Genomic DNA, 15,902 nt, shown 5'->3' with positions numbered 1-15,902 from the left:
CAGGCTCTTTTAGCAGGGTGCACCACCCGACACTTTTCCGCACCCACCCGGCTGTTTTTGGGTGGTTACTAAAGAGTTTGGTCACAATACAGGGGCTGCCACCCACCTACAATTTCTTCCCACCCGGCTTAAAAAAATTTCTGGGTTGAGCACTGAAGAGGTCACCCCAGCTGGGCACATTTATTCATACTAATTTATTCATTTATTCATACATTTGTCACGTGCTTAGTATGAACCTGCTCTCATCTTTTAGGAGAATGGGGTATCAACCTGGTGTTCCCTGGTAAATGCCAATTGAGCTGTAAGGTTAGATCCCACTATAGAATGTCAGTCCCATCGGCCTTCTTCATGGAGTCTCTTTCTGACAGTTTGGTCAAAAACATACACACAAGTGACCCGCTGGGGGGTATTATTAAGGGCTCTGGCAATGCTCCCCTCAAACAAAGATGAAGGTACAAGCCCTTCTGCTGGGTTGTAGTCCTTTTACAACACTGTCTAACTTTCCTTGTGTAAAAACTCATCTTCTGTTATCTCCTCCACACACGAGACTAAGGCTACGTACACACGTGCAATAATTGTCGTTGGAAAATGAACGACTAACAACAGATCAATGATTATCCACGATTATTTTGAACATACGTATTGTGCACAATTCTGTACATGCTGAAACGATACGATCGTTCAAATTTAATCCATCAATAATGTACACACCCTAGATACGATCGTTTGAACGATGCAGGAAGTAATGAGTACCGGAGAAAGTGTATCGCAGAACCATCCACGTTCCCTGTCGCCCAATCAGATCCACTGGGGCCGGCTTTCGTTTCCAGCGCCAATCCTCGTTCATCGGCTTTGTTGTTCATTTTTTTTATAATGATTATCGGGGAAACGATCGTTAGTCGTTTGTTTCTAACAACAATTATTGCACATGTGTACATAGCTAGTATACAAAGCCAACCTTCCTGTGAAGGCAGATATAGATGTGCCATCATGGAGAATTTGGACTATCTGTACAACCTGCAGATATTGCCTTATGTCACCATTAGTAACAAGGGCACTACCAAATGCAAGGCCAATGCAAAATCAGTGAAATAGGAGAGAATATTATTACTAATAATAATATTATTATTATAATAATAGTATTTTTTTAAACAGGATTAATATGTAGCGCTGAACATTAAATATGGACTGTGGTAAAACCATTCCCTCTTTGGGAATTGGCATCCTGTTGACCCCTTCTGTCCACCTGTTATTGCTGCCATTTGCATGTGAAACTGATCAATTAGACTCCCTAACTGGTACCATGGATATTCCAGAAGTTCACTTGACACTGTATTATACTGTGGTGATTAAATGTTTTGCTCATTTTTTAGATGTGGGGTATCTAGCATATCTAGTCCAATCCTACAAAACTGCATCAAAAAAAAAAAAAAAAAGCATCTGAACTGGACAGCTGACCATGGAATGGGACGACAATAAAGGTGAATCTGATGAATCACATTTTCATTTAAATGAACTGGATTTCTGGGGGCATGTGCATTTATTTACCTAAAGATATTACAGCAGGATAAGAAGACAGCAGAAGACATCTGACTTAAAGGATCATCAATGTCAGATACCACAAGGCATAGACTTTTCACAAAACATACAAGAAAAGCTGAACAAATAAAAACTGCTTGCATGCCTGTGTCAACCTTTACCCTTCAACAAGACTACAGGATTACAGTGTGCCCACTGCAAGGTACTTTCCAGGAAAATACAAATAGCCATGAGATCTATCTTACTTTGGCAGACCATAGTAGCTGAATAGAAAATGATCTGCTTTACTCTGCAACTGACCTTAGGAAGTTTATCTTTGTGCCCTAGATAACCTATATGGACACCATAAAACAGGGTTTGGGGATTGCCACTGATCTGTTTTGACCTTAATTGTTTGTAAAGTATTAACCTGCCACAGGAATGTAGCAAGTAAAAATTAAATATTAGTACAGTAGGATTCCAACATGGGGTCTTCCCAACAGGTCCTCCCACCACCCTTTTATGTGTTCATTTACTTAATATGCAGAAAAACTCTCCTCTACATTTAACCATTTATTCTGGTATCATATCTTACTAAGCATTGAGAGCTGTCCCAAAGCAAGGAAAAATATGATCAGGAAATCTCAAAAACCAAACTGTTATATATTTCTTATTACCAATCCCTAAATAGAGAAATAGGGTAGCTTTAGAGAAAGCAAAAACTACCCTATCTACCCAATTTTTTGCAGCCCCCATCTAATGAAGGCCAACATGATTGTAGTCCAGCCTGTGGGGGGGCAACACGGCTTCTGCTTTAGATAAAATGAAGAAGGAAACATAGCCAGGTATGGGAAGTGTGCTATTCCCAGGATTACCTTGTAAATATTATGGGACCACATCTAAGACTTACAAGCTACAATATATTATTTTTCATATGCTTTAATATTTCCAAATATAAAGGCAGAGTATAGTATTAAACAATATATTAGTCACCGTTATTGCCTGTAGTCTATCAGCAGCTAGTCTCTGCCCCCATTACAAAATTACCATGGCTTGTTCAGGATATGATTTTGGAGATGGACAACTTCTATTATTAGTAGTAGCCAACCCCTCCATTATGCTCCCCCACGCTCACATTGGGAGGGTTTCAGCAGCAGCCAATAATGAAGCAGTACGCAGGGTTAGGTAGGGCCGGCTGCTTATAAATAAACCCTACATGGTGGACAATTGGAATCCACCTATCCTATCTACTTCAGCTCTAATACCTGCATCCTCCTAATGGACCAAAACAATTGGTACCATTAAAATTTTTCCTATTATCCAAGAATAATATAGGCTTTGTTTTGGGTAACTTTGAAGTTTATAAGGCTTTACATAAGAAAAAAAAGGAGTTACTCAAGCATATATGGAAAGTTTTCCTGTCTTGGTTAATGGGATTCCCAAATATATAGTGTTATACATTGTGCTTTGTTTTATGCCCCGTCGATTGTAATCCTTACTTCATACCTGCTGTGCCTTGTGGGTTGTAGGGCAATAGCTTTGTCTAAATGTCTGTTGGTTGTTTTTCTACATAACTATATAAATAAAGTTATAAAAGAAAATAAGTTAAATAGGAATACATGTTATTGGGATCAGGCATGACTTTATTGCAGAAAGGGATAGGCGATGCACCTTCTGCAATAAGCCCTATCCTGCTTGATTGCTCCCTGAGCTGTACATGCGCACCTCAGCGTTGGTTGTTGGGATACCCAGCTCATCCTGGCTTCCCCTGCAATTACTGGGACTGAATGAACTCCCACGCGCCTGTGCAGGAGTGACATTATCCCAGCCCCGTCAAGGAAGATGGCCGAAGACTGGAATGAGGAAAAGACAAAGGAAGAGGATGGCGGTGCCCGCAACAGAATGGGGACAGGTAAGTATACCAAGGTTTAGTTCGTAATGTCATTCAGACTCTCCTAATCATCTGAAATACATATAAATTAAATAGTAACTAAAAAAAACTAAAGTCCCATATTCTTATCAACATTCAGCAAGTCTCTGACAAAGCAAATATAACATACTAAAAAGAGAAAGTGGATAAAAAAGGGTTTTCATCAGAAGTTTTAAAATGTTTTTGAGTGATTACAACTGCTGAAGGGTATTTACAGCAGTCTGTTACCATGGGGGATTCTTTATCACTGGAGCAAATAATAAGAGAAGTCCAAAATTCTGAGTGCTACATTACCAGGAAAAGAAGGAGCCATCTTTCAATGGGGGCAACTTCTCAGGTGTCAACTGTACAAGACGCAATTTCCCTTCAACTGTTTCTACTTTTTTTTTTTTTACCTTCCTGTTGTGTGTATAAGACACAGAGCGAGAAGGTAACATTTGGTTGGGAGAAGGTAAAGTTTGAACCCTTATGTTCACTTTCCAGAGATAATTTTCTTTTTTTTTAATTTTAGATATAATTAAACAAGAACATTTTTTAAATATATAATGTTATATAAAATTTTGGTGTCTATATGTAAAAAAAAAAAAAAAAAAAAAAAAATGAATGAGTTAAGATTTTATTTATAGTCACAATACATTTCTTCGCCACCATGAAAGAACAAGCTCAGACTTGTTTAAGCAGTGCAGATCCCATATTCCATTGCCTGAAATGTGGTGCTCCTGTGATCTGACCTATTTGTAGATCGTTCTAACTAGTAACATGGTATTCCTAAAGTCAACTGGTGTACAGATTACAGTAATCCACACACCCAGGTAATTCAAACTAAGCACTAAACTTTCATTAACTTCAGCTTTCATGCTAATTTTAAAAAAATGGCCACAATTCTGTGGCTGCTCATCATCACTTTTCAAAACTGGTGACTAGTTACTGCACTCTAATTGAGTTTTTGGCTACCAATACAGGTTAATTGTGGCTCTCATCACCCTGTGTACTTTAAAGTGGTATTCAGAAAAAAAGGCCCCAATCACAAAGGTAGGGACATTAGCTCTTGTGACCACTTCTTTTTTACCTACACATTTCTGCACACATCCAAGGAGCTTTTGTATTTTACTTGCTTCTGACAATACCCTCCACTGTGCAAAAATAAGCCCCATCAGCCAATTTCTGTCATGACACAGAGCCTTAGCACACTCTGCTGTTTGAGCGCCCCCCCTGAAGTTCTGCTTTTCAACTTTATAAAATTGCAGGTTAAAAAAAAGTTTCAATTTTTAAAGTTCTAGCAAGTTCACATTTACACTATAAACAGATAGAAAACATTTAAGGAACAGAGAAGTACTTAAATCCCAAAGACTGCTGATAGGTGCCACTATGTAAAATTTGATGTCAACAGCCTCAGATGTCAACAGCCTGAGCAGACTCTGACTAGTGTTCTTCTAGCCACTGTTAGCCGGGCGCACCACCCAGCTGTTTTTGGGTGGTTACTGAAAAGCTGGGCAACAATACAGGGTCCGTCACCCACCTATAGCTTCTTCCCACACAACAGTGTTGCTCAACTAGGGTTCCTCCAACAATGAAAAATTTGTCTAGTTTAGTTTGCCTCATACTAATGATCTTTTTGGCTATCTGTAAGGGTGACACCCATTGCCCAGCTATGTAAAAGGCATTCTTCCTAATGACCACCACACTAATATACTGTGAACTACTTCAAGGGTTTCCTCATGTTATAAAAGGGTGCTAGGGAGTACTACAAGTCAAATTTATAGCGCCAACATATTACGCAGCGTGTACATCAATTGAAAAAAATGTATGATCAATGACAATAAAATCTGAAAACTATCTAAAGTTTTTACATCTAGCAAAACAAGTCTTACCTCAGCAATAACAAAGTGACAGTTTTTTTGCTTTTTAATTTATTACAGCATTTTACCTACAGCTTTAAAATGTTTGTCAGGTCACCTTCAACCTTTTTATTAATTTAAAACTATTTTTTTGTAGAGACATTGTATTTTTGCAGATTGTCTAAACTGTTTTACATCTCCAGGTCTTAGACTAGCCACTGTCAAATGCAATTAAAAAGGTATAGGTGATTTTATATATAATTATATATATATTTAATAATATTATTTATATGTACTTAGTCAACCTTTCCTTTGTGTGTCTAAAAATAATTTTTTGGCTTTTTTAAATTAGCCTTTACACTAGAGCAGCCATTCTTAAACTCAGTTATTCTGATCACATTTAAAAAAAAAAAATTACAGAACTTGGGACCTAAAAAGAGAAATTTTACCCAAATTTCATCAAAGCCAAAAAACAATAGAAGTAGAATACATTGCAAGCACTCTTCACCATTTCTGCAAACTATCTAAGAGAAGAGAAGAGAACGTAATCTCAGATTTCTGCAGAATACAATTTTAAAACATAAACAAGGTGTGCTACACCACTCGCCACCGATACTGCAATAGTCATGTAGGACTATGTTTACTATACAGTCATATGGTGATGTTTCACATATGTCTGAAACCCAATACGGGTCCTCTACCAGTAGTTTAAAGCAGAACTAAAGACCACTTAATAAAAAAGTGCTGACAAGCAAGCTTTTAATGATAGAATTGACTGTGAAGATTCTTACACAAAGCTAGGGTGTTGGGTCTTGGCTTAATTCTTTGGCGAGATGAAGTAACCACTTTTGCAGGAATTACCTTCCAACCCAGATCATGAAGATGTACAAAAAAATGCAGAACGCAGAGGAGGACCAGGAAAAGATATCAGACGCAGTAACAAAGCAATCAGGGACATTCAGCCATATTGTGCCAATTTGATCTACATACTTGAACATTTTAACAAATCCTCAGAAAAGCAACATTAATTTCTTCTTCAAGAAACAATGCTCTACAAAAGTTTCTACTTGATACCTGTTGATCTTTAGGCTTGTGCCAGAATCCATGACTTAGAAACAATTGTATCCTGCTGGTTAGTCAGGTAGAATTATTAGGAGGATGGAAGCCTCACAATATATCCTATTTATTGTACAACGCTGCGTAATATGTTGGCGCTATATAAATCCTTTTTAATAATATTATTTACTTCATAATAAAAAGATTCTAATCTTTTGAAATATTTCTGCACATTTAGAAACAAGGGAATAAAACATTTTAATAACAGCGTGAGCTCATGCAGTTGACAGTATACCTACTTTAGAAACTAAAGAAGTGAGAATACACCAAAAGTCCTTATTAAACATATCAAGAAAAAAGCCCATCCATCATCACTGGTTTATTCAACTAAAACCAGATCTTGTATCCTATCGGGAATTCCCTTCTGTCTGAATGCTTACACAGGGCCTCCTGTTTCCCATAGACAGGGAAATCCAATGGTTGTGATTATATTAGGAATTTTTTTATATATTGAAATGACAGTGATGTTGTGAGGTTGCCTTCATCCTTTCTATCTATTCTGTGTTGTAAAACTGGCTAATTGTAGAAAACTGAATGTTTATGGTCAATACAAGAAATTCAAGGTATAAATAAAATGCCATGAATAAGTACATTTATGTACAAGCAGCAAGCAACTTTAAACCAAATTTTCTGAAAATTAATAGCTGTTTGCCATACATTTTATTCCAAGACAACAATAATGTGCTATATCATAATACTCATAATACTGTAAATGGTACTTTCTGTTGGTAACAAGCAAAATGGTACATTGGATCCACCACAAAAATAAATACATGTGTCTCCATCCAGTCTACATCACTCGGAATACTTAATGAGAGAAAGGGACTAAGGGACATTTCAGACTTGCGGTCAACTGCAGCACAGAACCACACCGCAATTCACAACCAATTGCACTGAACTGCATAGGAGCAGTTGGAAATTGCTTTGTGCATCTTATTTAATTTATGCATCTGTAATAAATATCAGAACATTATTACCATGCACACAAATTTACAAGATGTATATGTAAACAACCAGCACCTTTTCTGCTTTGTTAACATGTTACATTCCATTTTTTTTGAGTGGCAACCAAATGCAACTTGGAGTTCATGCAGCTAACTTAAATGAATTGGCTGCCCTAATGCAACACATGTTAAAGCGGACATATCAGCAAAATGTTTGCTTTACATAAAAGAGTAGACAGCCCTTTTTATGAAGCCCCTCCCCTTATCACGGCAATAAGAACTAAATGGGATCACATTAGGCTTCTGTGAATTCTCACATCATGCATCCCAGAAGGTTTCTGGCTACTCTTTCTGCATATGCCTGAGATCGGGGGGGGGGGCTTTGTTCTGTAATGGGGGGGAAAATGCCAATCTCAGTCATGTGCAGTAAGATCAGCATTCCCCCCCCCCCCCCCCTTTACCGCATGCTACCCGATCTAATGCCTGCGCAGAGCAAGATCGGGGTGACGTAGCCAAAAAAAGATGAAGAAAGATGGTGGCACTGTAATACAACTTCATCCCGGTGTGGGACCCAAACGTAGATAACAGCTCTGGAGGAATCTCAGAATTTAGTTCTGGTTTAAAGTGTGCTATAACACTTGTACCCTAAGGACAAGGGGGCGCACGGGCCAGAGCCGTGGACTATGTCTCCTGTATACAGGCTCAGGGCGGCGGGTGGGGTGTGTCTTTGGACATATCCCACCCACTATACTATATGCAGACATGCAATGGGAGAGTGGGCAGGTTCTGGCATCATGACGTCACTCTGGGGGAAGTTTCTTCCCCTTTGAGTGACACATAGCTGCCCTATGGTCGGTGAGCTCCAAAAGGTTGAGGACCGCTGCCCTAAGGCAATATAATAATGTAAACACATCTTTAGAAATTTCAAAATCTAACTCTACAGCCTTCGTGATCTTGGAGGATCTCTAGGAAGGAATAAATTCACATAAAGTACTACTAGAGAGGTTAGTGAAGGTTTGTAATAATTCTTATAGTTTGATGTCTATAGTCCAAGCCCAGGTACACTGCCTACATGGATCTTTACATTTTTCTCAACCCAGAATTTTTTTTTGACCCGGGTAGGAAGAAATTGTAGGTGGGTGGCAGACCGTGTATTATGACCCAACTCATCAGTAACCATCCAAAATATGCCAGGTGGTTACTAAAAAGTGCCTGGTGGTGCGCCTGGCTAAAAGGGGCTGGGGAGAACACTGCCTACGTGGATTATGAACACTGAAACACACCCAAAAGTAGAAGGATAAAAGGTAAAAAGGCAAGTGCCAAAATGCATTCAGTATTGATTGTATACAACCAGTGTGCAGTAAGCAGTTTTTGAGAAACAGAATGTTTATAACTAAGTACATTGGGTATACACAAACACACACAAATATATATATATATATATATATATATATATATATATAAATATTGCATTGTATGAAAAGCTGCATCAGATGGCCTCAGAGATAAGCATGTGTTCCACATACTTCTTACAAAAAGTGCACAAGTGACACAAATACCTTTTAGCACATGTGCTTCTTCAATAAATGTACCTTATATGACCTTGACACAGCTATAATCATTCACAGTATTCCTCAAAAACCAGCTACCAAAACAGAACGAACAGATGTGTACTGTACATAACACAATAAACATAATACTCTATGGAAATGTAGAAAGTGATGAAGACGATGAAATTACTCCATAACATGGCCAGAAAGTAATTGACACTCATCCAAAGCAGATTATGTTTATTAATTATTAAATGGGTGTGGATGTGTGATCTGGTGTTAAGAGCCTTGCACTTGATTCTACAAGGTCATAGGATCAAGTCCTCCCATCACTAATAATCTCCTAACATCAGTGTAACCATTTCAATACCAAAGCCTGATGTACGGCCAAACTAAAATACAATTAAACACCGAAAAGGTCTGCAATATGAGACATCAGCTAGGAAAAAAAAACACATTGCAGGAAAATGATTCTACATATTGAAAAATAACTGCATAATAAAAACAATCCCATCCAGCATGCATCTGCAGTGAATGCATTCTATCTGCACTACGCATATGCATAATTTCATTTCTACTGCAATAAAAAAAAGATCATCAATAAATTAACTCCTGAAAAATGCAACCAAGATATTACAACAGCAAAATTGATTTTACAAGAATGTTACTGCAGATGAAAATGTAAAATATATGAGAAAGACTGGTACAATGAATAGAGTATACAACAACACAGAAGCCATTTTTAGATATTTGCACACAACACCATAACGAACGGGTATGGAATGTATTTCTTGAAGCCGGTGTAGAAAGGAATAAAAATCAGATGGTGCACAAAATACAACTTCATCTACCCGGGGGCAAGGTTAATTATCAATGAAATGTATTAAAGCCCATGATCTGTGTGGGGATGTGTGGAAATTGTGTGTATAAAACCTGTAAAACAGGTGTGATTTTTATCCATCAGTATTAGACACTCCCACAATGCATCAGTCTAGTGACCTGATGCAAGAAAAAAATATCAGCCAGCCATTCAGCACATGAGACTGCATCTGACCACCTTTGTTATTCTAGTAAAAATATCTCATGGCAGCCCAGAAAAAAACAGCAAATGCATTCACAGTCTGCAGGGGTGTTTCTTTTAATCTGAGGATTATAAATAGGTGGTGATCAACTAAATACAAAAAAAAAATAAGAATTTAATGATAAGGATTGATAAAATAAAAAGACACCAGGTGACATCTACAGCAAGATAGAAATAAAATGAGCAATGCAGCCAGCAATCAGCTGCATACAAACACATCCAGAGCTGAGACTACCAACCAACTTCTATTTATACATTTTCGGAGCTGCATCAATGGAGAAGCAATCAGCTATTCCGATATATCGTGACATGTTGTGATAGAAGAAGAGGGAGGGGGTATAAAATAAAATGGTAGATGAATGAATGACAGGGGGCTGGCATGGTGTTGCTGCTTACCAGATGGAGTTCTTGATCTTCTGTTGCAGTGCATTGGCCTCTGTCCCCTGCAGTCCGGTCACCAAGGCAGGTAATGCCCCCGGGGCTGCAGAGGGGGGCAGTTGGGGCTGCTCAGGCCGCTGTTTTTTCGGGGTTTGTTGTGGCTGTTGCTCCTCTGCCATGATGATTGCTGATGCTGGGCTCGGTGTATGTGAGAGAGAGGGAGGCGGGGAGGGGTAGAAACAGGAGGACGGAAGGAGCTCTGCACGCTAGGCCTTTACCCCGACCTCGAGTAGATGGCCTTCCCTTGCCGGAGAGACATGACGGGGGCAGCTCAGGCGGAGGAGAGGTGGAGTGAGGGCAGCTACAGCCGTAGGGACGCGTGGAAAGGGGTGAGGGGCATGGTAAGGTTACAGGGCGAGGGAGGTGGAGAACACATGTTCCCTCACAACTACTACACGCCATGCACATCTTCCTCCACATTTACTATACACACCAGGCACATTTTACTACACACACTATACACATCTTCCTTTACAACTTCTACACACACCATACACTTCTTCCTCCACAACTTCTACGCACATCATGTAGGGCTCCCTCAATAACAACCAGTGCACACACCATACACATCTTCCTCCACAACTACTACAAACACCATACACATATTCCTGAGTACATTTGGATTGTTTTGTCTTTATCCCCTGATATCAGTTTTGGATTATAATAAAGGCCCCAAAATCAGAGGGAGAGCTCAGAGATGCTGTAACAAATTATGTTAGTCTGTCAATTCATTTTAAGGTTTGCAACATTGTGGTTAATGACTACAAAATCAGTCCAGTGGCCAACATGATTCCTAGGCTAAATTCACTCTTACACTTCCCCCAACTTTAAAATGTTGTGTATAAACACCCAGGTTGGCAATCTCCATTTTTTTCTAATGTGTCAATACTCATTTTGTACACATTTGTGAAAAATATGGGGGGGGAGTCTCTTAAAACAATAATAAAGTCTTGCAGCTGCCTTTACGAAGTGGTGTTGCCCCAGAACTTTGAAGGTTCCATCAAATTGGAGATCAGTCAGTCACAGTTTGGAGACCCTAAAGGAATTTGTGAATAAACCCTGAGGTTCCACTGAACCCGCTGAGGAACCCGTTCCATGGAATGGTTGAGAATGGCTGAACTATGAATATGATATGGCTAAGGCTATCAGGATTCACACATTTTTAAAATTTTTTTGAATATAAACCATTTTTGTATATAAACTCAGTATATCTGCAAATATTGTTTTCATGTCATCTATCACTATCACTCCAAAATCTGTAGGAATGCTTAGCTGACCCATGTTAGAAGCAAAACATAAATGTCTGTGTACACTGACTGTTACACTTGTTAAACACACAAGTAAACTGGCAGGGAGCCCATGGTATCCATCATCACCTAATATATACACTGTGACCCTATGTAGGTGTGGTTCCTATGGTTGTCATCTTTACATATGCTTCACTTCTTAGTATGTCTGACACTTCTCTGCCAGCACAGTTGTCGCAAATCAATGACTCACTACAGATCTATTTATAATGGAGGGCAGAAATTACTATCCATTCTCCATTACACTATGCTGCCTATGCTGCAACCTGTCCCATTCATAGAAGTTGGGTCGTAGTGTGCAAGCAGCCAAACTCTATTAGTTTTTTCCTGCCTAATGATGCAAAAAAAGTTCTGTTATTGGAGTAGAACCAGCCATGTCCCCTATCCAAAATCTCCAGTTACAAAGTTCTCTGCTCTCTTGAGAAAAATAACTCCAATTTGTTGTTTTTGTGCTTTATAAATATGCATAGTTTCTTTTTTTTAAAAAACAGTAATATGGCTGGAGATCTTTTAAAATAAGAAAAAGTGCTCAAGCAAAGTTTATAATGAAAGTTTCAAAGCTTACATGTTAGAAAGCATGAACAGTGATCGTTTCAAATTATCTGTCCCAATAATTCTATTTTAAACATTTTGTAATAGAGAAGTATGTGGTCTGGGTCATGGATAAAGCCTTATTGCACCCAAAGAGAAGATGCCAATTTGTCCCCCCTAAGCCAAAACAGATTGTGCTTACAAATCCAAAGCCAGGCTGGAACAGGCCACAAAAATGTCACCCATTTGTCCTTGGAAAACCAAATGGAATGGAGTGGTACAATTTATTTAAATCACTTGTGTAATCAAACGGTCACAGAACTTATATGGCTTATCATTAGTGCAAATTTTATTCTGAGAATTGTCATTTTGATTAAAGTTTTTACTAAATGTATTTTTTGGTTAAAAATAAAAATGGTATGAAACTTGAAGGCAATTTTAAAAAAGGCTTTTCAAAAGAACATTTGTGATGAATTTGAACAGTTTACATAGGAACAAAAAAAAGAAAGAATAGCCAAGGAAAGAAAGGGATAGTTACAATTTAGTTGGGTATCTTAAAGAGTTAAAAGAAATATTGCTGAAATCAATTTATAAGTGTCAGGTTTAGATAGCAAGATAGTAAATACACTGCTGAATACCATTGTAATGAAGGTCAGAAACTGACCCTTCCTGGAGTGCTGAATTTCTGGATACTTGTGATCAGTTGTTCCTCCCACTGACCCTTCGGTCGTAACCCTGTCCTGTGACTTGAAACACTAAACAAAAGTGTCATTTTCTAATGTGACTTAAAGCGTACCTAAACTCAGAAATTTCACTTTACATAAAAGGGTGGACAATTCTCAATCTCCTAGGCGAAGAATGGGAGCATGATGTAGGTATCCCAGGAGACACTTGGGTGCTCCTTCAGTGCATGCCCGAGCATCTCAGGCATAAGCAGAAAGAGGCTTTTCATAAAATGGGAAAAAAATTGCCAATCTCACGCATGCGCAGTGAGACCAGCAAGTTTTTTTCCAACCTACATCACCCAATTTCACGCCTGGGTCGGGTGATGTGAAAAGAACCCGGAAGAAGAGGAGAAGATGGCAGGCCAGGCGCGCCAGCTCAGAGATGGATTCCGGGACAACGCAAGACCCGATGGAAGACACCTCCGGACCGATTGACTGCACTGCGGGATTGAAGGAAAGTGTATTTTTTTTTGTTTTTGGCATTTTTCAGTTTACTTTCACTTTAAGACTGTGACTTCTTTTCACCAGCAGAGGTACGTATGAACTAATACTAATACTATGCAGGGGCATCTTTTATGGAACATAGGAACCACTTTTTTAAATTATTTTCTTTATTGTATGAATATGTTTTATTAGGAAAATAGAAGAATACCGTTTTACAAAGTGAGAAAAGGATTCACAAATCATATGAACATAAATACAAAGACACATATAAGAAAAAATAATGAGCCCCTTTGAGGGACAGTTAGTGACATGATTATGGACTTTGTAAAGTACAAATAAATAAATAAACACTATGTAACTACATTTTTCCCCTTAGAGCACTATATCACAAATAGGAATAGCCAGTCATATAGTAACATTACCAACAAAATTATGTGAAAAGTGCTTATAGATAAAACAGATGTTTGAAAGACCAATAAATGAGGTTTGACAACTCCCTTATTATACAAGAAGCACATAAATAATTAAAAACATGTTTCTGTTGCACTATTAGCAACCATAAAAAGAGTTCAAATATTACGTGGACCTACTAATCTAGGACAGGGTTAGGCAACAGATAGGATAGTCAGAAAGTGATAGGAGGTAGAAATTCCATGGTGCTCTTTTTTCTATATTTTTATTTACTCATCATCTAAGCTGTCAGAAGTTCCATGAGCTGTAAATCTTTTAATCAATGTGTATAGCTTGGGCAATGTTGGCAAATAAGCTAATTTCCATGTCCTTGCAGTAACATATATTGTCACCTTCAGAATGTGGGCAGTAAAGATATTTGGTGTTTTTGAGAATTCACTCATAGCAACCCTAGAAGGAAGTCATTGGGTCCAGTGGAAGGGATGTATCCCTCCCGAGTACTAATCAAATCAATAAAAGATCAATAGCCAATGGACTATTATCAGACACATACAAAGAATATGATATAGGGGTCTGTCAATTGACAGCACCAAAAGAGATTACTGGAGGTGAGATAAATTTAGTCTTTCAGGAGTTATATTCAAATACATTTAAATTTTGTAGGTGTTTCCCTAATAGACGTTACATATAGAACTCCTTTGATCCTGCCTCCATATAATTTTCCATAAACCTTGGTGTAGCTCACTACCTAAAATGTTTTCCTATTTATTTACACATTTAAGCCTAAAGTTGGGCTCAGTGGTTAGCACTCTGGCCTTTGCAGCACTAGGTCCCAGGTTTGAATTATGACCAGGACACTCTCTGGATGGAGTTTGCAGATTCTCCTTGTGTCTGCGTGGGTTTCCTCCCACATCTCAAAAACATGCACTGAAGTTAATTGGCTTTTCCCCAAAATTGACTACATTACTGACATATGACTATGGTAGGGACATTAGATTGTGGGCTCCTTTGAGGGACAGTTAGTGACATGACTATGGACTTTGTACAGCGCTGCGTAATATGATGGCGCTATATAAGTACTGTGTAATAAAAAGTTAAGCTTCTCAACTAACCTTACCCTTACTCCTCTAAACCAGAACCTAATGTAATCACAACTGTAGCCATAATGTTGTATTTCCAGAATGTTGTAGTTTTCTATACTTGCAGTGTCCATTTATAGTGGCCTGGGGGGGGGGGGGGCTTTCTCTATATGATTGTCTTTTATGAAGATGCAGCAGTGGAAGGTCAGAGCTTTGACCCCTGACTAGGAATGTTAGAATTGCTGGATAGTTTTGGGGCTGATGGATATTTAAATTTAATAATTATTTTTTAGTAAAGCTACAGCCATGGAAATATTTTCTTCTACAAATATTATTTCCGCTTGATCAGTTTTACACAAAATTAATGAACATTTCCTGCATTTTCCCCATTTGTATCCAATCCCATGTGAAAATTATCTACAAGTGTTTTGCCTGTCCATACCCATTGGGTGGTAAATATCCCTGTAAGAATGTGAGAAGGGCACATACCGTGTTTCCCCGAAAATAAGACCTACCCCGAAAGTAAGACCTAGCACTATTTTGTAAACCTGCCCTAATATAAGACCTACCCCGAAAATAAGACCTACCCCGAAAGTAAGACCTAGCACTATTTTGTAAACCTGCCCTAATATAAGACCTACCCCGAAAATAAGACCTAGGAGAAAAAGAAAATAAAAGCATACATACCGGTAAATTAAAAAAGTACTCTTCGAGACAGCTCCAGATATCTGATCCTGCGTGTGTGTCCTTTATGCTGGCTGCAGCGTGTGTGTCTTTGATGCTGGCTGCAGGGCGTGTCTATTCCTGAGCCAAACTGAAAGTAAAAAGCCTGCACTGAACAAGGAAGCAAGCTGCTGATCCCTGCCCTAACGGAGATCCCTGCACTTAATTACGGGTAAGTGATCAGAAGGGGACAATTATTTCATAGTGATCAGATGGGGACAATCATTTCATAGTGATCAGAAGGGGACAATCATTTCATAGTGATCA

At 38.5% G+C, this 15,902-nt stretch overlaps 1 protein-coding gene across 1 annotated transcript in view; it reads right to left on the bottom strand.

Moving 5' to 3' along the window:
* Positions 1–10,780, bottom strand: part of RFX7 (regulatory factor X7) — a 57,193-nt gene extending 46,413 nt beyond the window's left edge. Inside the window, exon 1 of the mRNA XM_072402343.1 lies at positions 10,374–10,780. Coding sequence (XP_072258444.1) covers positions 10,374–10,534 — 161 coding nt within the window. The 5' untranslated portion in view covers positions 10,535–10,780. The remainder of the gene's footprint in view (positions 1–10,373) is intronic.
* Between the last annotated feature and the right edge of the window lie 5,122 nt (positions 10,781–15,902).

The sequence above is a fragment of the Pyxicephalus adspersus genome, chromosome 2, assembly GCF_032062135.1.
Source record: "Pyxicephalus adspersus chromosome 2, UCB_Pads_2.0, whole genome shotgun sequence".
Lineage (NCBI taxonomy): Eukaryota > Metazoa > Chordata > Amphibia > Anura > Pyxicephalidae > Pyxicephalus > Pyxicephalus adspersus.
The sequence above is the reverse complement of the archived record's forward strand: the minus strand, read 5'-3'. Positions and strand labels throughout refer to the sequence as shown.